The sequence below is a fragment of the Bidens hawaiensis genome, unplaced genomic scaffold (assembly GCF_021521415.1).
Source record: "Bidens hawaiensis isolate Kalapana, Puna unplaced genomic scaffold, B.hawaiensis_p1.1 tig00001575_1, whole genome shotgun sequence".
Taxonomy (NCBI): domain Eukaryota; kingdom Viridiplantae; phylum Streptophyta; class Magnoliopsida; order Asterales; family Asteraceae; genus Bidens; species Bidens hawaiensis.
The window spans coordinates 227,654-250,531 of NW_027491088.1; the positions used below are offsets into that span (position 1 = coordinate 227,654).

The 22,878-nt window shown below is 35.3% G+C and overlaps 3 protein-coding genes across 3 annotated transcripts; 1 reads left to right on the forward strand and 2 right to left on the reverse strand.

Annotated features, from left to right (window-relative positions):
- Window positions 1-861: 861 nt before the first annotated feature.
- LOC143587048 (ras-related protein Rab7) lies at window positions 862-4,299 on the reverse strand. Its single transcript, XM_077068446.1, has 7 exons — window positions 4,046-4,299; window positions 3,734-3,760; window positions 3,453-3,552; window positions 1,595-1,741; window positions 1,428-1,508; window positions 1,189-1,334; window positions 862-1,065 (listed from the first exon to the last, which is right to left on the reverse strand). The coding sequence occupies exons 1-7, from the start codon at window positions 4,096-4,098 to the stop codon at window positions 999-1,001; spliced, it is 621 nt and encodes a 206-aa protein (XP_076924561.1). The 5' UTR covers window positions 4,099-4,299; the 3' UTR covers window positions 862-998.
- Window positions 4,300-6,929: 2,630 nt separating this feature from the next.
- LOC143587078 (coatomer subunit gamma-2-like) lies at window positions 6,930-13,909 on the forward strand. Its single transcript, XM_077068477.1, has 18 exons — window positions 6,930-7,099; window positions 7,775-7,872; window positions 7,972-8,022; window positions 8,480-8,593; window positions 8,686-8,886; window positions 9,131-9,232; window positions 9,328-9,435; window positions 9,526-9,759; window positions 10,508-10,758; window positions 10,850-11,021; window positions 11,467-11,622; window positions 11,717-11,767; window positions 11,850-11,990; window positions 12,077-12,271; window positions 12,379-12,510; window positions 12,603-12,776; window positions 12,862-13,101; window positions 13,510-13,909. Exons 1-18 carry the CDS (start codon window positions 7,057-7,059, stop codon window positions 13,699-13,701), a joined length of 2,655 nt encoding a protein of 884 aa, XP_076924592.1. The 5' UTR covers window positions 6,930-7,056; the 3' UTR covers window positions 13,702-13,909.
- A 5,079-nt stretch (window positions 13,910-18,988) lies between these two features.
- On the reverse strand, window positions 18,989-22,701 carry LOC143587059 (guanine nucleotide-binding protein subunit beta-2-like). Its single transcript, XM_077068455.1, has 6 exons — window positions 22,576-22,701; window positions 22,377-22,471; window positions 21,168-21,592; window positions 20,020-20,395; window positions 19,341-19,454; window positions 18,989-19,241 (listed from the first exon to the last, which is right to left on the reverse strand). The coding sequence occupies exons 1-6, from the start codon at window positions 22,697-22,699 to the stop codon at window positions 19,206-19,208; spliced, it is 1,170 nt and encodes a 389-aa protein (XP_076924570.1). The 5' UTR covers window positions 22,700-22,701; the 3' UTR covers window positions 18,989-19,205.
- Between the last annotated feature and the right edge of the window lie 177 nt (window positions 22,702-22,878).

Here is a 22,878-nt window from a genome sequence, read left to right on the forward strand (position 1 = left end):
AGTTTACACAATTTTTAACTGTGTTCAGTTAGAGTCGTCTTTGACAAAAATAAATATATGAGTTATATGCGGTCAGTAAGAGTTATCTTTAACACAAATAAATATATGAGTCATATTTGATTAATGATTAGACAATTTTAAGTATGCCTAGTTTAGGGTTGATATCTTCAACACAAATAAACATACCGGTTATGGTCAACACAACGATTCAAAGACCAAACTTTCAGCGCAAGACAAGATTACAGTCTAATTAAAATGAGAAACATCCCTTTCTAGCAGTATGGATCAAATGAGTACTTGTTTCTGTGGTTAAAAGATAGTCATCCCATTAAGGCAATCCGTAACGGGCGACAATATGGGGCGAATTGGGGCGATTGGGAGGAGGAACACCCCCCCCCCCTCCGGGCGATTTTCAGGCGATAAGGGGCGGGGGCGAGTTGTTCTCGTCGCCTGGAAGAAGAAAAAAAATAATAAAATAATTAATATGTTATATACATATATATATTAGTATTGTAGCCCCTACACCATTACACCCTAAAAACAAATTATCAAATTATCACCCCTTGCTGACTGGGCGTCACACGACGCAAAACGCGCCAATTTGTAGCCCTCAACTACGCATAGCCTAAGAGGTGTGTCACAAAATCTAGTTGTTTTACTTGTAATCGTTTACCTCGTTTTCTTTCTAACTTTCATTACATATATATGTCAAGCATTGTGTAAAACCGAATTATGTGGGTCTTACAATTCTCTACTTAAAAGTAGATGCATTACTAATTCACTTGACTCAATACAACAGACGGTGCATCAATACAACCCATTATCACATCTTGGAAGATATAGATTGCAATTACAGCAAGGTTAATCACACAGGCTCCACAAAACAACTTCAAAACAAAATGTACAATTCAACCATCCACAGAAATAAAGTCACGAAAATGCAGCAAATGTATTTGTAGCAGTGCGGATACAAAGTTTGTAAAGAATGGAAATCGATTCTAACAGTCGCATCCAGAGGCCCTCTGTTGACTTGTGCCTCCTACATCAATGGTATCCGGCAAGTATCTTCAAATTCCACAACAAAACCAACAATTATGTTAGTATTCAACACTCGAGTTATAAACTTACAATAATGCATATATGCAATTCAAATTTCAATATAAATATTGCTATATATTTGGAACTTACAATTCCTCCTCTTCTCCGCTCTTCAAGGCATTCTTGGCTATGACTTGAAAAGCTTCTTCAACATTGATCCCCTCCTTTGCAGATGTTTCAAAATATGGAATATTCCCTTTTGAGGCACACCAAGCCCTAGCCTTTTTCTCAGAAACCTGCATCACAATAATCACCACATGTTCAAAGCATGCATAATCGACTGACAAAAACCTGTTTTTCACTTCAAATTCCCAGTGGAAAATACTTACCACTCTACTGTTGCCACCATCAACATCAACTTTGTTACCTAGAACAACAAATGGGAAATTCTCGGGATCCGAAGGGCTAGCCTGCGACATTTTTTTTAAGCAATCAGCGCATGAAACCAATTGTTAGGTCTTACACCCATACATATGAAGATATTATGTTGGCTTACCTGAATAAGGAATTCTTCCCTCCAATTGTTGAGATCATCAAACGACTTTTGCACATTCACGTCATACACGAGAACACAGCAATCTGCACCACGGTAGAATGCAACTCCAAGGCTCTGGAATCTTTCCTGTCCGGCTGTATCCCATATCTGCAACAACACAAATTTGACTTACATGTTTAGGCCAAAATTTAAACAATCAACAGATGATGCAACAGAATAGTATCAGTTTACTAAAAAAAAGATATATTTACAGATAGAATCATACTGAATTGCTTAAACTTAGGTGTTGATATGGAGATTTCAAAGGATATTGAGCATGCAATTTTTCTAAATATAACCCCCCCCCCCCCCCCACACACACACACACTCTGGATTTTGATAATGGTACAAGTATTTTACAGCACCCACAACGCATCCGGAACCCGAGGTCCGGATCTATATAGAACTACACGGACCCAAGCTGAAAACCTTTGCTGCATTGTGGAGTCTAGTCCGGGAAGCCAGGGTTTGTGGCTGAAAACTGCTGGGCAGACGGCAAATGGAGGTCCCCTCTCTCATTCTCTCACATCACATATATGCATACATATTATATATATAACTTTAATAATTTTTTAATGGGTTTGTGGGGGTTTGGTGTGGATGAAGAGGGGGGGGGGGGGGGTTGAGAATAGTTTCGAATCTGATGTGGCAGTAGGTCAAGCAACGTGCTCTTAGTTTCTTGAGAAAAAAAAAGTCCACAATAACATCAAAAGGTACAATAAACATTGCAAATGCAAACAATATTGGTGCTAGAATGTGAAAGAATAAATAACAATGCTATCAATGATACTAGAAATATAGCCTAACTAAATATAAGCATTGCCATTGTAAGCCAAAGCCGAGACATCAATCTTGAGTGCATGAGATGGATGTTGTCTCAACAATCGCATATACAATAGACAAAAGTACATTGTAACAAATGAAGATTTAAACGTATGGCACTTTTACATAGTTCATCGCTTTGCAGGTGCTGCTATGGTGCTAGAAATCTATTTTTCTCTAGTGAATTTCCGTTGTAATGATAAAAAAGGAAGATCCACTCTTATTACAAAAGAATCTCATAGAAAACTCATAACACGCAAAATGTCATTATATTGTTTGTTGAATCTTTTTCCAACAAAAGTTGAATCTATAAAGTCTATTCCAAAATCCAGTCCTAGCGGTCCAGATCAGCTTATATTAAAGGTTAACTTTGTCATTATTGCGATCTGCACATGATTGATTTAATTCCATTCTTATTAACAGCTGGCAACCAATGGACCAGTTTCTCAAACTTTAGATTTATAATAAAAACGTACATTTACTAGAAATTGAAGAGCCAATTTGAAGTTAAGGGTGTGAGAAAAAAAACAAAGCTCTAGCTACAAAAATCACACTATAATTGGATAATTCATATAATCAAAGTATTATGCCATCCTTTCTTATATAAACTATATAAAGGTCACTTGAAAAGAACTCAACTTTAGTCAATTAAGCATCTATCTCAGTGAAAGGTGTAGAAATCTCTTAAAAAACCTCACTCCTTTGTTGGTCAACACACTCATCTAATTTGCTTATACACATACCCTTATTTAATGAAATCATTGAGTTACTTAATAAAATGATGCCTCTAGCAAAGCAATGTAAGAACAGCCCAAATTTGGTTGATAACGTTTAACCGTGTACCACACAAAAAACGAATCGATTTTATATAATTCAAAATTAATATCCTCACTCACAGTCTTTGAACGCAACAATCCAATAATACTAAAAAAACTAGTTCAATATGCTTTCAAAGGAACAAAGAAGCACAATCAAAGCAGCATAACTAACAACTAACCTGTAGAGTGAAGAGCCTATCCTCGAATTCCACTTCTTTTGTCAAGAAATCAGCACCAATTGTAGCCTTGTATTGATTGCTAAACTTCTTGTTTACATATCTAAAATTCAACATTAAGGCCAAACAAAATCCATAATAATCATATCTTAACGCGGTCTCTTACAAAAATGTCAAAATCTTATTAAATTGACCCTAAATATTTATAAAATCAATCATATAATAATAAGTTCCAACCCTGTGAAATTAAATAAACCCTAGCAGATTGAGGCATTAAAGGATACTGATTCATCAAGGATGTTTTTCCAACCCTGCATCACACAGAAACACCAAATTAGTAAGCAGATCACACAACAGATACAGATGCATGCAACACGATACGGAAACAGATCAAAATAACATGTAAACGTAAATCATTACAACTAACTTGACATCCAAACTTCTGGTATTTAAACCTACACTATACAGATTCGTTCATCTAACAGTAATCAATCAAATTGACCAGCACAGGAGTCAAATCAAACTCGAATTAAGTACAAAACAAAACCCTAATAATAGTATAGTTGGAGTTTAAGAGGCGAAATTGAATAACTGACCCGCTGTCACCGAGGATGATGACTTTGAGAAGCGTTCGTCTTCTTGAAGGCATCGTGATCGTGAGTGATTGGATCAACTAATTGAATTCAAGTGAAGGTGATGATTGATTTGAATAATAACAGTAGCAAAATGGTTAAAGAATCTTGAGCTGAATTATAGGTCGTCTAGAACCCAGGTGTGTTCAATCAAACTTCAATTATGTGTTTTTGGATTTGTAAAAAAATTATTTATTTCGATACGGACGGACCTTTCTAGTGTTAGCTGAACATCTCTGGACTCAAAAATGCCCCACTATTCCATCTCAGATATACGAGTCGTGTAGAGTCATAGGAAGAGATGTTAGACATGTCAATGAGCGGGCTTTTATACGAGTCGCATGACCCTATACATGTCATAAGGATATGCGATTCGTATAAAAGCAATTCGACGTTGTACAAGATTATCCTCGGTTTACAAATAATGACAAAAGTTGACAGTCATACGAGTCGGATGATCAAATATGATTCGTAGGTGGGACCAGGCGTTTGGATAGTGAGCATAAATGTTTGTACATAGGAAGCCTTCAAGAAAGCAATATTATCTTTCCAAACTATTTCTTTTAAGTGTGGGACTATGCCACTTATTTTTAGTAATATGAAAGTATGTGAAAAAAATGTATTTTCCTAAATGGTTGAGAGATTTTGTCTCATAGTACCCAAAGGTAAATATAGGAGTAACGTATTTATATAAGAAAATGTCTAAAGTTAAACGATTTTATAGATGGGTGTTTAAAGACCCGTTGGTAGTTAGCAACCATGGTTGTTTTGTTCAAGTCGTGGAAAAACTTATACTAGATGATCATAATCATGCAAGACGTATCGGAGTTGCATGACTTGACTGGGTTTAGTCCTTGTAATATTCTAAAAAATATTGTGAGCTGACTGTGCCAGTACAAAGCGACAACTTGAAGGTGAAAAAAAGGCAATATATTAAACTTGTTGATTTTCCTGTATTCCTTGGACTTGAAGTATTATTATGTTTAATAGATCTTTCTTGGTGAGTCTTGTAATATTCCAATTGTCACTATTCTATATGTTTGGTGCTACATTTGACAATATAATATGTATAAGATTCTCGTTAGGTCGGCATAAGTCTAACTACAACATATAAAAAGTTTGGGGTTTGGGATCAAAAGTGTAAATGTAACTTTAGGGGTCAATGTTCAACATATGTAAACATGAAGGGTTAAAAATTGCACACTCTAAACTCACAAGGATATGAGCAAGGCTACCTAAGTACCTATATAAGTTGATTAATTTCGTAAGTCGTAATACACCATGTATGTGTAAACGATTGTGAGAGCCAATGGAGAAATTATCCAAAACTCTTGCAAAATTCCAATTTCAAATGTGCCGTAAACCATTATTCTAATCCATACACGTGACTATAACTTTAGGTGTTATGGAGTTTAAAGGCTTATACAAAAATTTTTCATTTTGTGTGGTGATTATGATGCCTAATGGGTTCTAATCATGCCTTATGATAGTTAAAACCAATAGAATTCATTGAATTAAGTTATAAGGGTATTAGGGGCACAAGTCACTGAACCCAACCTACCGAGTTCCACCATCATTCATCTTCGGTTATGTGAGGAAGCTAAAGGGTTTGCAGCCAAAGGGATTAAGGAATTCGAAACTTAACCTCATACATTCTCACTCGAGTAGTATAACCCAAAAACACAAAACGACTATAGAAGCCAAAGGGTTTGTTGCAGTGTTATTGTTCAAACTGAGAACCCGAAAGATAACGCCGAGGGGTGCCTGTATACCCAAAGGATAAAATCACACACTTTTCACATTTGATCTTTTTGGGGGTTGGACCTAAATTTGTCAATTATGAAAATATAATTGGTTAGAGAATCTTGCTAACCGAATCAAGAAAAGAGGATGAATGTTCTTGGTAAAAAAATAATCCTATTCTCTATAACGTAGAACCTAAACATTTATCCACTGTTAAGATTAGAATCCTTAAACACTTGAAATGAATACCACTGTATACAAATATTGATACCGCTGTCGTAAAGTCCATTTCATGATTATAGTCGATTAACTATTCATTTAAAACTTGTACACAAAACATGAATTTACAGTATTTTACTTCTATTTAGTACAAACATATATTATAATAAAAAATATCATTATATATAAACTTTACCGTTAATCAAATCAGAGTCTGTCAGATCTCATATGATAGAACATAAAAAAGTAATGCAAACCATAAAACTTTGATACAATACAAATAGATAAAAGCCTGATTTCAATAGAATAAACACCCGTATGACACATTAGCAGTGTTGTAAATATCGCTAGTCGCTAGTCAGGCGGTGAGGTGGGGACTAACGATTAATCGAGATTAATCTGATCGGACTTTAATATTTAATTTTCAGTTTTATATACACACACATTTTTATATGTAATTTTTAGCTTTATATACACAAACATATTTTGGCTGGAATCTTGCATGAAACCGCTGGTTTTTGCTAGAATCTCGCGCGAAACTATTGTTTTGTCGGAATCTCGCCAGAAACCGCTGATTTTGATCGGAATCTTGCCGAAAACCGTCGATTTTGGCTGGGATTTGACCGGAAACCGCCGATTTTGGTCGGTTCTGACCACTGACCGATTAATTGGCCGACTAGCCCAAAATTAATTAGTGAAGTAGAGACTAGCGATTAATCGGGATTTTTGCAACACTGATAGGGATATCTTAGTTTGTTAATTGTTTGTTAATTTTTGTTTTAACAACTCTAACCATAAGTTCATTCATAATTAAAAAAAGGAGGTTAGACCAACAGTATTTTACAGCATTCGTAAGTTGTAACCCTCTTGCAAGGATAGAGAGAGATCTGCTCGTAAACTTCCCAGTTACGCTCACAATTTCACTCGTATACCAACAAACAGAGCATCAAGATCTGATTCACAGCTGCAATCGATTCAACATTTAGGTCTCAATTTCTCATTCTCTCTCAATAATGTCGCAGTACGTGAAGAAAGATGACGATCGTGACGAGGAAGGTAATAATTTCAGTTTCCACTTCATTTCCGATTCTTCGTTTCGATTTTGATCGATCTGTTTCTATGCGATTTAGAGGATATGCTATTTTGTGTTAGATCTACATTGCCGTTATTTAGGTCCTGAATGTAGATTTTAGTTAAGCTGATTTCTAAGCTCTGGATATTGTTATTATTATTATGCCGGTGGATTTAGTTGTTAGTGATGGTAACGGTGTTGAGAATTTACTTAGGTTTGACATTATTTTTGTGTTCATTTAGATGATCTGCATTGTGTTCGTTAATTTGGTGTGAAATTAGTTAACTTAAGATGATTTGTAAGCTCTTGAATTATGATGCGAGTCGATATGTGTTGTGAATTGCGAACTTGTGTAGGCTTGATTGTGTGTATACAGAGGTTTGATGGAAGTATAATAGGAATATAGAAAATGTAGTTTATTTTGATCATCGACAATTTGATACATATCATAGAGGAATGATTCGACTGATAGCTGATCCCAGATCTTAAGTTTTGCACATTTGGTTATTAAGTACAGGCAGGCCTTGTCTCTTTTCTGACATTGACAATTTTATAGAATTTTGATTGATATTTTGATATGGTATTTTTTTGAAACATTATAGTTATTGCACTTTCATGTTTGTTTGCTGCATATAATTGAGTCTTGTTGTCATGTGTAGCTGAGTACTCTCCCTTTTCCGGAATCGAGAAAGGAGCAGTTCTTCAGGAAGCCAGGGTCTTTAATGATCCTCAGTTGGATTCAAGGAGGTGTTCTCAGGTGCTTTTTTATTTCAACATATTGGTGCTACATATTTTTTTTATTTATTCTTTTACATGAACATGATCCAACAGGTTAAGTTCTTGTTTATGTTGACAGGTTATCACAAAGCTGCTTTATCTCTTGAATCAAGGTGATACCTTCACAAAGGTCAGGTCATGTTCTGTATTATGTTCAGAAAGACAACACACGATTTTCACACAGATACATATGGTTTTACTTTAAACATTTCCTGTAAAAGAGGACATTAAGTTCTGGGTTTGTATCATGTTTATATATTTTAAATCGTTGCATGTGGTATATAATAATGTCTTCGAACTCTTCAAGGAATTATTTTGTCTGGGTCATGTATTTATTGCTACCAACTATCAAGAATCAAGATGCTTCAACTGCACCATTTCCAGTATTATTTTCGTTTAATTGGAACTAAATTAGGATTGGTGCAACCTGGCGGTGTTGTCTATAGCATGCCTATGGGCTATAATGATCCACAACATGTGTTGTTGAAAAGCATGTTATCTCGTCATTGTTGTGCATATTGAAATTTTGCAATCTTTTTAGCAACATCTTGATATTCTAATACTTTATCGCCGATTCTTATTTGCAGACTGAAGCCACAGAAGTTTTCTTTTCAGTAACAAAACTTTTCCAGGCTAAAGATATTGGATTAAGGAGAATGGTTTATTTGATTATAAAGGAGCTCTCCCCCTCTGCAGATGAGGTCTCAAAGAATTATTTTACATATTTATTTCTTTATAGTTGTTCTATGCTTTTACATTTAAATGACATGATACATTTCTTTTTGCATGGAAGGTTATTATTGTCACAAGTTCCCTTATGAAAGACATGAACAGCAAGACTGATGTGTATCGAGCAAATGCTATTCGTGTTCTCTGTCGCATTACAGATGGAACACATCTAACTCAAATTGAGAGATACTTAAAACAAGCTATTGTTGATAAAAACCCTGTAGTAGCCAGTGCAGCACTAGTCAGTGGTATCCATTTGCTTCAGGTACAACTTACTATATGAATAATTCCATTATTTTGTCTTATTAGGAGGTGTTTGGGATTCCTTATTTTGCCTTAAGTTACAAAAGTGTAACTTATGGAACTTTTTCTCTCACAATATAAGCAATCCCAAACACCTTATTACTTTTCAAAAAGTTTATAAGTTATAAGTTGGTGAAAATAAGCAATCCCAAACACCCCCTTACTGTGTTAAAAAATTATAATTTCATTACATCTATGCATCTTAGACGAACCCAGAGATTGTGAAAAGATGGAGCAATGAGGTACAAGAAGCTGTTCAATCAAGAGCAGCACTTGTGCAGTTTCATGCACTTGCTTTACTCCAACAGGTATGTAATTTGTATGCTTCATAAGTTTTTTAATGATTTGGGTTTCATATGAGATGATTATCATATGGTCTATTTACAACTTGATCAATTTGTAGATAAGACAAAATGATCGTTTAGCTGTGAGTAAACTAGTGACCAGCTTGACAAAGGGTAGTGTTCGTTCACCTTTGGCTCAATGCTTGCTGATTCGATACACCAGCCAGGTACTTCTGTTAGTGTTATTTCTTTCTCTTGTGAATTTAGGGTTGTTAGGTGTGATTTGAAATATTGAATCACTGACAATTTTTATTCAGGTTATTAGGGAGTCAAGCATGAACAATCAAACTGGGGACCGTCCTTTTTATGACTATTTGGAAGGCTGTCTACGCCACAAATCAGAGATGGTCATTTTTGAAGCAGCAAGGGCCATAACAGAATTAAGCGGTGTTACTAGCCGAGAATTGACCCCTGCAATTACTGTCTTACAGCTCTTCTTAAGTTCATCTAAGCCGGTGCTTCGATTTGCTGCTGTGAGGACATTGAACAAGGTCACTTTCTAAACCTGTTAAGTGTTAAAAAAAATCTTACACGCACTTAGTTTCACGTGGTATACCGGCTCAAAGTGTCAGGAGCATCAAAACTATGTATTATTGGTTCTTATTCATCTTCACCGTGAGGCGTCTATCTGACAATTTGACCTGGTTACATATAAATGTGTCAAGATTTGGGTTATTGTTAATCTCTTAACAGGTGAAGATGGTAAAATATTTTATTATTGTTGAAATGGTAAAACTTCTAATATATATGACTAAGTCATTATGTATATACTTTTTAAAATTTTGGACAAAAAATATTTTGAGTCCACTTGAAACGTACAAATAGTTATCTGCTTTGACGTGCAACCCAACCCGCGTGACCTATATGTTTTGCAACATCTGCTTGCCAACTTATTTATCTTGATCTGTTTTGGCATTGATGTGTTGTGTAACACTGTTAAATAGGGTAATTACTGATACATTTACATTTTACTTCTCTAAAGTGAACTTAGCGTTATCAACGAATTAGTTTTTGTGATGGTTTTCGGTATGCTGACTGATTTTCTTTCTTGAGGATTATATCTTGAAGGTTTTGTCATGATTATTAGCCATTCACAGTTTTTTATGGGGTATAGTAAGCCATTGCATTTTTGTAATACTCGATGCACAATATGCTCTTTATTCACCTTTTATTTTCATAAAGTGCACTTGGTGTTTTTTTGGTCTATTCCTGATGTATAACGATCTGTATCTTGTTCAGGTGGCAATGACTCACCCAATGGCTGTAACTACCTGTAACATAGATATGGAGAGCTTGATTTCTGACCAAAACAGAAGTATTGCAACTCTTGCCATTACCACACTTCTTAAAACAGGAAATGAATCAGGCGTTGATCGTTTGATGAAACAAATTACCAACTTCATGTCTGACATTGCTGACGAGTTCAAAATTGTCGTTGTTGATGCCATTAGATCATTGTGCTTGAAGTTCCCTCTTAAGTTCAGAACATTGTGAGTCTATTCAACTTCCTTTCTTAAATTTAGAAGATAGATGTGACTGTGCCTCATATAATTATCCTTAATTGTCTATTTATCTTTTTAGGATGGGTTTCTTGAGCAACATCCTAAGGGAGGAAGGTGGATTTGAGTACAAGAAAGCAATTGTCGATTCAATTGTAACCATCATAAGAGAAATCCCAGATGCAAAAGAGAGTGGCCTTCTTCACCTGTGTGAATTCATCGAGGACTGTGAATTTACATATCTTTCAACACAAGTTAGCATCGTCTTTGTTGTATTCTTGTTAGTTTCCTTAAGGTGGCAAGTTTGACCAATATGCTTATGCACAAGTCGTTTTGGGTCACATATTATCTCTAATTGGACAAATTGGTAAAATAAAATTAGAGCAGGTTACACGAAACCGGCAGAAAGTTGCCCAAAACGTATATTTTAAGGCTTAAAATCTCTTATTTCACTTCATTAAACAGATTGAGCATTGTTTAAATATTATTATTTTTATATTCATATTTGACATACTAACAATTAATAAAAGTTAAAAAGAATTTTGGACAAAAAATGTTTCATGTCAGCCTAACATGTACTAAAAATGCCATCTTGACCCGTCACTGACCACCCATTTTACAATCTTTAAATTTTCTGTTGATTTCTTGTGCTCTAATTCACCTCTTTGTTAAACTTGTTACTTTGAATTACATGGTTAGATTCTCCATTTTCTTGGTATTGAGGGGCCAAAGACATCAGATCCCAGCAAATACATACGGTATATATATAACCGTGTCATACTCGAAAATGCAACTGTTCGAGCTAGTGCAGTGAGCACTTTGGCAAAGTTTGGTGCTATGGTTGACTCATTGAAGGTAAGCACATCAATTCTCATTTCCTGTAATACTAATAACTAAAGTCAGGTGAATTTTCTATCAATAACTGAGTTTGAATTATATTGTACTGCAGCCCCGTATCTTTGTTCTGTTGAGGCGCTGTTTATATGATAATGATGATGAGGTCAGTTGTATACTTAAGTTACAATGCTTTTATCGTCCCAAAAGTAAATACAGCAAATGACCGCTTTTGAAATTATGTGTAGGTTCGTGACAGAGCTACACTGTATTTGAATACTATTGGAGGTGACGGTTCTGTTGTTGAAACCCATAAAGATGTAAAGGAATTTCTGTTCGGGTCACTGGATATTCCACTTGCCAACCTTGAGACTAGTTTGAAAAACTATGTAAGGTCCCACATGTTTGTCTTTGTTATGAGTTATGACTTTTGTCTACTTCATAATCATTTTGTCAATTGTTTATTGGATTTCAGGAACCATCAGAAGAACCCTTTGATATCCGTTCTGTTTCAAGGGAGGTTAAATCTCAACCATTTGCCGAGAAAAAAGCTGCTGCTAAAAAGCCAACAGGTCTCGGTGCTCCACCAGCCCCCACTTCAGCCGTTGATACTTATGACAAGTTACTGTTATCAATTCCAGAGTTCTCAACTTTTGGACAGCTTTTCAAGGTTCGTCTATGTGGGCCATGTGGCATATAATCTTTAATATATATACATCTAGGTTTATGTTTACGCTCTCGTTTATTTCATATCTATTGTTGTGATTTTGTAAACAGTCATCTGCACCTGTGGAGCTCACTGAAGCCGAAACGGAGTATGCAGTTAATGTAGTTAAACACATATTCGATAGGCATGTTGTGTTCCAGTACAACTGTACCAATACCATTCCTGAGCAGTTATTGGAAGATGTAAGCTATCGTTGCAACTTTCAAGATTCAAATTATATTTAAATTTAAATTTAAATATATTTGTCATGTTTAACGCTATGTATTGGTTTTAGGTTACCATTGTTGTGGATGCTTCAGAAGCAGAAGAGTTTGAAGAAGTAGCAACAAAACCATTAAAATCCCTACCGTATGACACGCCGGGACAAACATTTGTTGCATTTGAGAAACCAGAAGGGGTTCCGGCTGTTGGCAAATTCAGCAACGTGTTGAGGTTTATTGTTAAAGAGGTAATATTTTCTAAATCGGTAGTTTTTTATTTAAAAAAAACAAGGGTAATAAATAATGGTATAATTTGATTGAAATTTGGTTCAGGTTGATCCGTCAACTGGTGAGGCTGAGGAAGATGGTGTGGAGGATGAATACCAGCTGGAGGAGTTTGAGGTTGTCGCAGCAGACTACATGCTTAAAGTTGGGGTTTCAAATTTCAGAAATGCATGGGAAAGTTTGGGCCCGGATTTTGAACGTGTTGATGAGTATGGGCTTGGCCCAAGGGAAAGTCTGAAAGAAGCAGTTAGTACCGTCATCAATCTTCTTGGCATGCAACCTTGCGAGGTAACTAATTTTTCTCTACTTGTAAGGTAACAAACTTAAGGTAGAGAACTGCACAGTTAAAGCAATGAGGAGCAAGTGTTTATGTGATTCTCATGGTATACTACTTAAAATTGATTTATATTTGCGTTTAGTACAGAACTAGTTTTAGATAGCGAACTGCACAATGCACTTGTACACAGTGCTTGAAAAATATAATGAGAGAAGGAAAGCGGTTACATAACCATCTCTAATGTATCACATTTAGAGCAATAAGCAGTCACAAGTAGTTATGCGGTTCTTGCAGCTATCCGTTATATATTTTCTGAATCATTGCATTTAAAAACGTAAAATGAATATTGAATTTATGGTATTCGACATTCGTAAATCATTGCATTTAAAAGAAAAGTAAAATAAAGTTGAATGTTTCAGGGTACGGAGGTGGTTGCGGCCAACTCAAGATCACACACATGCTTGTTATCAGGTGTGTACATAGGCAACGTGAAGGTACTTGTTCGATTATCGTTTGGAGTGGATAGTGCAAAAGAGGTGGCAATGAAACTTGCTGTTAGATCAGAGGATGATGCGGTAAGTGATGCAATTCATGAACTAGTTGCCAACTAGTCAATTTTTATCCAACATCAAATTACCAAACATATAAACATTGTTGTTTTTGATAAAAGAGTCAATAAGACAATTTTGGAGACCAAGAAGAGAGTATATGTATTTGCTTTTAACTTCATTTTGTTATTAATGGCGTTTTGATAGGTAGACATCTTCTACAAGGAAGTTTAATTTCTTTTTTATGTAACTGGATTTTTTTATGAACATGTTTTATATTTGTTTGGCGGAATTTTGTGAAAGAAACCTGCTCTCTGTTCATCTAAGAAGTATACAAGAAAACCACATCTTCATAAGATGATTGTATTTATATAAATCAAAGCTCGTTAAAGTTTGAAACTAGCAATTCAATCTCATTGTTGATTACCAAGGCCTAAGTCTGTATGTTAATATCTACCAAAAGAATATTTTATTCTTTAGTCAACCTGCAATGTGCAATCTTAACTAAAAGGGCAAACCATAGCAATTATTAGTATACAAATAATTAGTTTCTGTTGTATTGTGTTCTCATCTCTCGTATCTGATCTTTTCTCGTCTTTAGTCTATTCTCTTCTAATGTTCATGAGCCGAGTCATGGTTAGCTTGAGCTGTCTCGAAATTTTAATCAAGCCAATTATCTCAAAGTTCAGGTTGTATAAATAGAGTCAGCTCTGCTCGCTCATATACAACAGAGCATAAGTTTACAGTGTTTATTATTGATAGTGCTCCTACTCAACAAACCAATTCGTTCCAACTGCATAATTGTTAATTCAGTCAAGGTTGAGTTCAATCGATTCTGATAAAAAAAATGGAGGAAAGTAAGGTGAGCGGCACTAGGTATATTTGTACATTGTTACCTCAAATGACCATACGACCTGTGATATTCAAACACCCTTTGAAGATCAAAGCCATCCTACTAAACCAAGAATTACCACGGTATTAGAGAGTTGGATAAAACTATGCTTTTCTTAAGGGGTGTAGTTTATACCCGTAATTATCAATAATAAAAGTGTAATTCAGAAGTAGATTAAATAGCTTATGAGTTCCTCTCAACAAAATATAAATACAATAAAATAAATACAATAAAACCAATAATTAGCCGCCGGCACATTAAGACCATCCCTAAACAACCATATGATTGTCATCCAGTGTGATAGTAAAAAAGTTCAGTATTTAACTATTAAAGCCACATAACAATAGCAACAATAGGCTCAATAGCCGTATCACACATTGACAAACATCACTTGTACATATATATAATGACTCGTTGACTCCAGTAACAAGATAGGGATATTTGCATGAAGGGTAAACACCATTAGACGTTGTGTTATACCTCCTCCGCCACCTTACGAGGGTGCTGTTATCGACGGAGTTCGTGGTGTAGTGGGACAGGACGCTGATGTATCTGTATTGATCATAAACGGTAGTGTTTTTTTCTTTAATACGGTAATTTCTTTTATCATAACTTATACTAAGTGTCGCTACTGTCTTTTGTGTTAATGTATATTATCGTAATGAACTTAACCTATACCAACTGAATTCACGTTAACGCAATGCCGCAACGCAGTGAGTACAAACCTAGTTAATCATTATACTTACGCTTTGATCCTAACCTTTAATGAAAAGTTATAAGGCAGCAAAATAAGTTATCCCAAACACCCCCTTACATACAAATGCTAATTGCAATAAATCATGATCTTATAAACAATTAACTCCAAAAGTAAATAATAATAATAATTACCATTAAACGACCACGTTTCAATTCACAAAAAATTGGGGCCAAATTGAGCTCCAATTACAAACCCTAACTCTTAACACTAAGCAGTGGCCCAAGCAATCACCGGCAACCGGAGACCACACAGATACACAATCGAAGCACACTCCACATCCTCCATCATCTCCACAACCACCGGCATCATTAGCCACCGTATCACCATCAAAGCCATCATCGCGTTGACTTCTTTCTCAACCGAGCTTCCTCCAACTCTAATCGAAAACCACAGCTGCGACCTGCTTCCGTTCTCGTTGACGAAGAACGTGGCGGCCTGAACTAGGAAGACGATCCGGCGGTTGCGGCCGACTCGGAAGCTGAGATCGAGGCGGCGGACGTTGAAGCGGCGTTGAGGGAGGTTGGTGTGGTACTGGCGGTGGAGGCGGCTGTTGGAGGTTGGTGGTGGGAGGAGGCGGCGGGAGAGGAAGAGGAGAGAGCCGAAGGCTAGGGTTCCGGCGGCGATGAGGAGGAGGGAGGAGGAGGATGATGAGATGGCCGGAGTAGGAGGCATTAGGACATGATATTATTATTATTATTATTATTATTATTATTATTATTATTATTTACTGTTTGTACGGCCGACGGTGGTGGCTGTTATGTATATATAGGGAGACTGAGTCCACTTGCCTTTTCTTTTCTTTTTCTTTTTCTTTTTTATATTTTTATTGGTTTGATGTGGCCGGGCTGTCACTATCACGTGTAATTTAGTATCTTCAAGACATTGTTGTAACTATAACGGTTGTAAAATCCCGTTGGGGGCTAGCGATTAATTAAAATTAATCAGTATTAATTGGGTTAGACTTTAATGTATAATTTTCAATTACACATTTTTAGATGTAATTTTCTATCTTATATATACTACACATTTTGGCCGAAAATTGGCTCGAGTCTCATCAGAAACCGCTAGTTTTAATAGAATCTCGCCTGGAAACCGCTGATTTTGGTGAGAATCTCGCTGGAAACCATCGATTTTGGCCGGATTTTGACCATTGATAGATTAATTGGCTGACTAGCCCAAAATTAATCAGTGAAGTGGGGACTAGCGATTAATCGAGGATTAATCGGCGTCTAGTCGGGATTTTTACAACATTGATTGTAGGGATGAGCCGTGATGGTATCCGTATCGATCATGAAAAATTGAAATATTTATCAAAATGTTTGGTGCGGTATCAGTGCAATACCAGTATCGGTTTGGTACCGATATGTCATGCAAAATTCAAGAAATACCGGTATTGTACCGATACCAAAAAACTCAAAACATACCAAATCAGTACCGAATACGGTATCAATACTGAAATCGCTCATCCTTAGCTTCATTGCTCCTTTTGATTGTTTCGTTCACTTTTCAGTTTTTACCCATTACTTTTTATTTCAAAACTTCAGTCGTGTAATCTTTCTATTTTACTAATTTATGTTTATATGTTATGCTTTAATAAAATTATAATTGAGTCATCATATAGGCATTGAACTTTTTTTTTTTTTTTCAATTTATGTTTCTGTCTGGAGTTATTATTATATAATTATAAGCTTTTATAATTGTTTTTCTTTATATTTCACGTCTTAAATTTAGTCCAGTTATCATACGGCCCTTAAAACTTAATGATTGTTTTTTCTACATAGTTTGGAGACTTCTTTTTTTTTTCTTTTGTCTAACAAATATATTTATTAGTTCTTTTTTTATACGTTTAGTTGTTTTTTAAATTCTTTTTTTATTTAGCTTATTCTTTATTAATGCTAACTTCTAGCTTTAGACATGTTTACGCAACCATGCTACTTGCTTATTTTTACTGTTGATGTTGATTAGATGAAGCTTACATGGTTTATATAGATCCATCAATGTACCATGCTGGAAAGCTCGGGTTCTATTACTTGTTTTTTCTATACATTATACGACAAAGCAACACTTTTTTAAATGCCTATTTTCACTCTTAAGTCTTCACTGGTGGGAAATTTTAAACCCCTTGTATTAAAAAGTAAACAAATGACCATAATTAACTTGGAACAAATATGAATTATTATTATTATTATGAATTAACTTTAACTGAAATATGATATAAAGAAAATAATAAATGGATTTGGAAGAGAATAAATAAAAATAATGAGATGTGATAAGGTAGGCGATTCATGTGTACCGGTTTAACTAAAAAGTGAAAAACGTATCGTCGCGCCACTGTCACGTTCACGTAGGCTCGGGGGCTCAACCATTCCCACACATATTGATGCCAAAGTGTAATGAGCCCTCTTAGGCGCCAAGCGGTTAATGAGACAAGGGGCTCAAGTGTATGGGCCAGCTACAAATCCAACCAATCACATTCACCCATTCATCTTTTTATATTAAAAATAACATTAAATAATAATTGTGTTTCAATAATTGGTTCGGCGGGCGTTAACCAGCCTATGTGGCTTTGGCACCCACTACGGCCAGCCGAGAGTTCAAAGAGAGTTATTGGAAAATCAATGTATGAAGGAAATTAGCACTACTTCACTAATCACTACTAGTAGCATACAAAACACCCCACTTCCAGACAGAATGCAGCATGTGAAGTGAAGGCTGCAGGGTATTTGTAAAATGGAGTCATGGAGGAGCAGCTCAAAGAAACTAAATTGGACCGGTTTTAGGGTCTGCTTCCAGTCCAATCAGTCTAGTCCGGCTTCAAAGCAGCGCAACACACACATTTCGTTTGTATGATTCTATATTGTTGCATCACAAGAAAACACAAAAACAAGACTTACCATTAAAAAATGTGTTTCATGTAAAACTTAATCTCTAACGTATATCTCTTGCGTACATTAGGTACAAAAATATCAAAAGAACTAAATTCGGTTAGGTGACAAACAAAATCGTAAACCAAGAACGTTCTTGAAAACCAAATAAGTCTGAACCAAGAGCCATTTAAAAAAAAATGATAGTAGAACAAGGGACCCAAGTAGATATAGCCTGTGTGCGACTTTTGAGTCAGTTTAATGGGTTGATCTACTGTTTGGAGCTTGGAACCGGCAAAATAAATGAACAGGCTGTTTATCTTTACTATTCTTTTTTTTAATGGTCAAAACATGTGATGTAAACATATGTATACATACGATATTCGAGAATCATTCACTTCTAAAATTTGAATAATATTTTAACTGAAAAGAACAGTGTTGTTACCCAAGCACCCAAACCAAAACAAACAGTTTTTGAGTCTTTTGACAGGTCTGGCCTGGCGAGTCGACCTGACCAACCAGGCATATTGGTTTTTTTGTTTTTCAAAACCGTAGCTAGCAATTAGGCTAAGAACTAAAATCCACAAAACCAAACACCAGACATCATAATAGAAATATAAGTATGCAATATTCTGAACAGGTATCCAGATCTAAAATGAAGACAAGTATTAAGTATTAAACCCGAGATGGCCTTGCCTGAGAATGTTAGCTCCAAGCCAATAGGGCTCATGTCTACATTGTCATCAGATATAATTTCATCAATGTATAGCGACATTAAACTCCATTTGACAAAAATATACAAGTTGATGCACCTTATGAGTAGGGTACGTTTGATTTGAAATTCATAGATTAATAAATAAAAACCGATGCCATTGTAATATTAACAATCTTCAACTTTGTGAAGCAAAATAAGACAAAAATATTTACTATACGTTCTACCCCGTCTAGTTTATGCTCATTCCACAAGATCAATAAAACGTACACCAATACACGTCAAGAAAGATGCAAATCAGAGTCACCCGTTACCAACTTACCACCACGTGTCCTTAAATATTCATATCACTGTCCTGTGCCCTCCAAAAGCCCAAATCTATAAGTCAACAAAAAATCAAAATCACATTATGTTTCCTAATGTAAAATTGCATAATATGCATCGCATAATACAAAAACTGTTAGAATTTAGGCTAACCTTAAGACTCGTATCCCAACTTCCTGTGCACAAAGCACTGCCATCAGCAGCCAAACCCAGACAGCTCACACGAGACTCGTGTGAGTTCTGTAGAGTTCCAAGATTTAAAACAACCTGTTTTAAAAAAATATTATTAATAATGTTACTCAAAACTGATTCATAATCCATACATAAACATATGCTCACACACACATGCACATACATATGAAGTTCATTACAAATGACTAAATTATTGCGAGAACAAAACAGCAAACCTAAATCGCTTGACTTTTTCTATCAATGGTTCATATTTTTTAAACTTTTTCTTACTTAAAAATGTCTATGTTATGTACAAAAAAAACAACATTAAATTAAACTTTTCATGTTTTTTTTTTCATTTTTACACGTTTACCAGCACACGTGTAAGAAATGTACATACACATGGGTATACACATATAGATTATATAAATAAAAAAAAATTGTTTACATATATTAGAATGTTTTAAGAGATGAAACAAAATTGCATTGCATTTCAACCATTTCCTTGTAATTAAAGAATTGTTGAAAGGAAAAAGTGAATGATTTATTTTGTTCTTTTCATTCTCGCACATAAATCTCTCTCTCTCTCTCTCTCTCTCTCTCTCTCTATACACACACACACACATATTTGGGTGTGGGAGAAAAGAAAAAACTTAGTTACCTCTGCCAATAGAGTATCCCATACAAAGCAATCACCATTGGAGTAACTAGCAAACAGCAGACGTCCTGATATGGAGAAAGCAATAGAAGTAACATCAGGATTAGGGTTATTGTTACCACCGTTTTGCAGCTGCTGTTGTGGCGAGTACACCTGGAGCTGGTGTCCGGTTCTAATGTCAAAAAGTCTGCAAGTACCATCATCTGATCCAGTTCCAAACCTATTTCCATCTGGGAAAAACTTTACTGAATTAACATCCCCTTCATGGCCGTAAAACGTTCTTACTGCTCGACTTGCAACACGAGTGTCCCAAAGACGTGCAGTTGCATCACATGATCCCGAGACAAACATTCTTGAATTCGACCCGTTGATAGACACACTGAAACAACCAATAATATATATATATATATATATATATATATATATATATATATGTATATATATATATATATATATATGTATATATCAAATGATCAAAACCGAAATAACCAAACCTACCCCAAAATCGATAGTTAACAAAAACCAAATTTCCAGTTTGGTTTCGGCTTTGCATGTACCGAAAACTAAAATAACCGGATCAAACCATAAAAGGCAACTTTTGTTATCAAAATATGGAATATAACTTTTTTTTAATATTTGGTAATTTATCAAAAATAAATAAATGGTCTAGTTCAAAATTTTTAGATCCAAATGTGTAATATCAAATAGCTATTAACTGATAAAAGAATTTTAGCACAATAATTCAATATGTTGGCCAATTTTGTTTTGCGCAAAATTTCAAGCCCAAATGGCAAAACCGAAACCGAAACCCATTGTAAAAACCAAAAATAAAAACACCCAAAAAACTAAACTCGAAAACCGAATTTTCGTTTTTGAATATGTTTGAGCCCAAAACCGACCGATGCACACCCCTAGCCAGGAGGTAGAGTAACGAATCAGATCAGATCATTTTGGCACAAGTTGAGTTGTCCCACAATACTTTTTGTCCAGAAAGCTTAAGTTTTTTCTTACAAACTATAAGTGTGTCAAATATGACTACAGACGTTTTTTTTATCATGTCCATAATAATATAACTTGTTTAATAAACTGGTTTAGGAGGCTTCATGCATAGAAATACACAAAAAGAATAGGTTTTAAAAAAAAAGAAAAACCTTAAAACGTCTGCGGTTTTCCCTGATTGAAACTCTCCTCCAAAAACAGAAGTTCTTAATCCTGTAGTTATATCCCATAACACACAAGCTTGATCACCAGAACCGGTAATTAAGTGAGTATCATCATCTGGAACATATTGACAAGTTGATACATAACCCTTGTGTCCACTCAGCGTTCTTGATACTGGTAAATTACCATCCTTTTCAAGTGGTGTGCTGAGATTAAAGATGGAGCACATGCTATCAAGACCACCACATGCAACCGATTGCCCGGTTGGAGAAAAGGCACATGTCATAACCCAAGCACACGGGAGTTTAATGGCATGTGTTTTCTGACTTGTGAGAGCATTCCAAACTATTAACCTTCCATCTTGAGATGCACTAACTATGCGATTCTTTTCTGGAGTCCAATCAAGTGAGTACACCTGAATGTAATTTTGATGTTGAGATTATTATATTTATGGATGAGCAATAACCATATTGGAAAACATAAGAATAAGTATATAAGAGGATGGTAGATCTCTTTTGTATAAGTAGAAAGAAAATGGTATAAACTTAATAATCGCCATAGCGACCAATCCGATTTGATCCCAAAATCCGATGCATGATGCGCAATGCACAAAGAGTGAGCATCACATATGCAAGGCTTTCATTATTAAAAAAAAGGTAATTAATTATAGATAATGTTTGAACTTGTTAACTTATAAAATTTTAACACTAAAAAAATATAATATTCTTATAGTCTCTGGTCAGACTTGTTCAATAAATGGTCTAATTTGTTCAAATACTTAAACTCATTGAATCAATGGTCAGATTTGTTCAATCAAATTTGAAAAACTCAAACCCATTGCAATCAACGATCCAATACATTCAAATATTGGTCAACTGCATAAGGCACCACTTCACGCATAAGATTGCATCGAGCCATATCATATGACGCGTGCATCATAATCATCATGCGGTCCTAACACGCACATTTTAAAACAAACAATTAAAGGTAGTTGAAGCATAAACATGTTGACATATTGATTTAACAATGTTTAGTAATCATCATAAACCTGATATGCTCAGTTAACCATATCCAAAATTAGGTCAACATTATCATATCAAATTATATAAAATTTCTAACCAATCCAAATAGAAATGAGAAATCAACCTAGGGTTTGTAATTTGCTCAAATTACCTATTAACATAAAACCGAAACCCTACCTTCCCGGTGTGCCCCTGCAAAATCCTGCAGCAAACGAGATCCGTGGGACCGAAAGAAACCGGAGACTTACCCTGCGCTCTCGCATAGGTCGCCACTGCCAAACTCAATCAGAAACAATAAACCGAAGGATATAAGTACATTAGAAACACAAATTGAAAACAAAATCAGTCACATATATTATGATATTAATTAACATACCGTCTGTATCGAGCAGCTGAAGGCGTCTTTCTCGTAAGCGTTGTCGGAGAGAAGTGAGTGTCTCCGTGGCAGCCATATGCCTCTCTTTTAGCTCTGCAACAGACGACATCTCTGATCTCTGCATCCAACTTACTTATAGCAGCATTAATTTAATTAATAGATCTTCATGTTCATATGTAACTTTTTTATTATAAAACTAATTAAGGAATGATATTATTATTATGATTGAATTCAGTTTAGGGCTTAATTGTGAATAGTTGGAATGGGAAAGGAAAAGATGCAGAAAGTGGTGCACCTCCAAAT

Bases quoted from the DNA above. Each gene is read 5' to 3' on its own strand.
- LOC143587048 (XM_077068446.1), bottom strand. From the start codon at position 4,098: ATGCCTTCAAGAAGACGAACGCTTCTCAAAGTCATCATCCTCGGTGAC. The intron at 3,553-3,733 runs GTATCCTTTAAT...GTTGAATTTTAG, and splicing joins AAAACATCCTTGATGAATCA to ATATGTAAACAAGAAGTTTA. The intron at 1,509-1,594 runs GTAAGCCAACAT...AAAATGTCGCAG, and splicing joins GGGAAGAATTCCTTATTCAG to GCTAGCCCTTCGGATCCCGA.
- LOC143587078 (XM_077068477.1), top strand. From the start codon at position 7,057: ATGTCGCAGTACGTGAAGAAAGATGACGATCGTGACGAGGAAG. The intron at 7,100-7,774 runs GTAATAATTTCA...TGTCATGTGTAG, and splicing joins TGACGATCGTGACGAGGAAG to CTGAGTACTCTCCCTTTTCC. The intron at 10,759-10,849 runs GTGAGTCTATTC...TTATCTTTTTAG, and splicing joins CCTCTTAAGTTCAGAACATT to GATGGGTTTCTTGAGCAACA.
- LOC143587059 (XM_077068455.1), bottom strand. From the start codon at position 22,699: ATGCAGAGATCAGAGATGTCGTCTGTTGCAGAGCTAAAAGAGAGGCAT. The intron at 21,593-22,376 runs GTAGGGTTTCGG...AATTACATTCAG, and splicing joins TGCAGGGGCACACCGGGAAG to GTGTACTCACTTGATTGGAC. The intron at 20,396-21,167 runs GTTTTTCTTTTT...TGGTTGTTTCAG, and splicing joins AAAACCGCAGACGTTTTAAG to TGTGTCTATCAACGGGTCGA.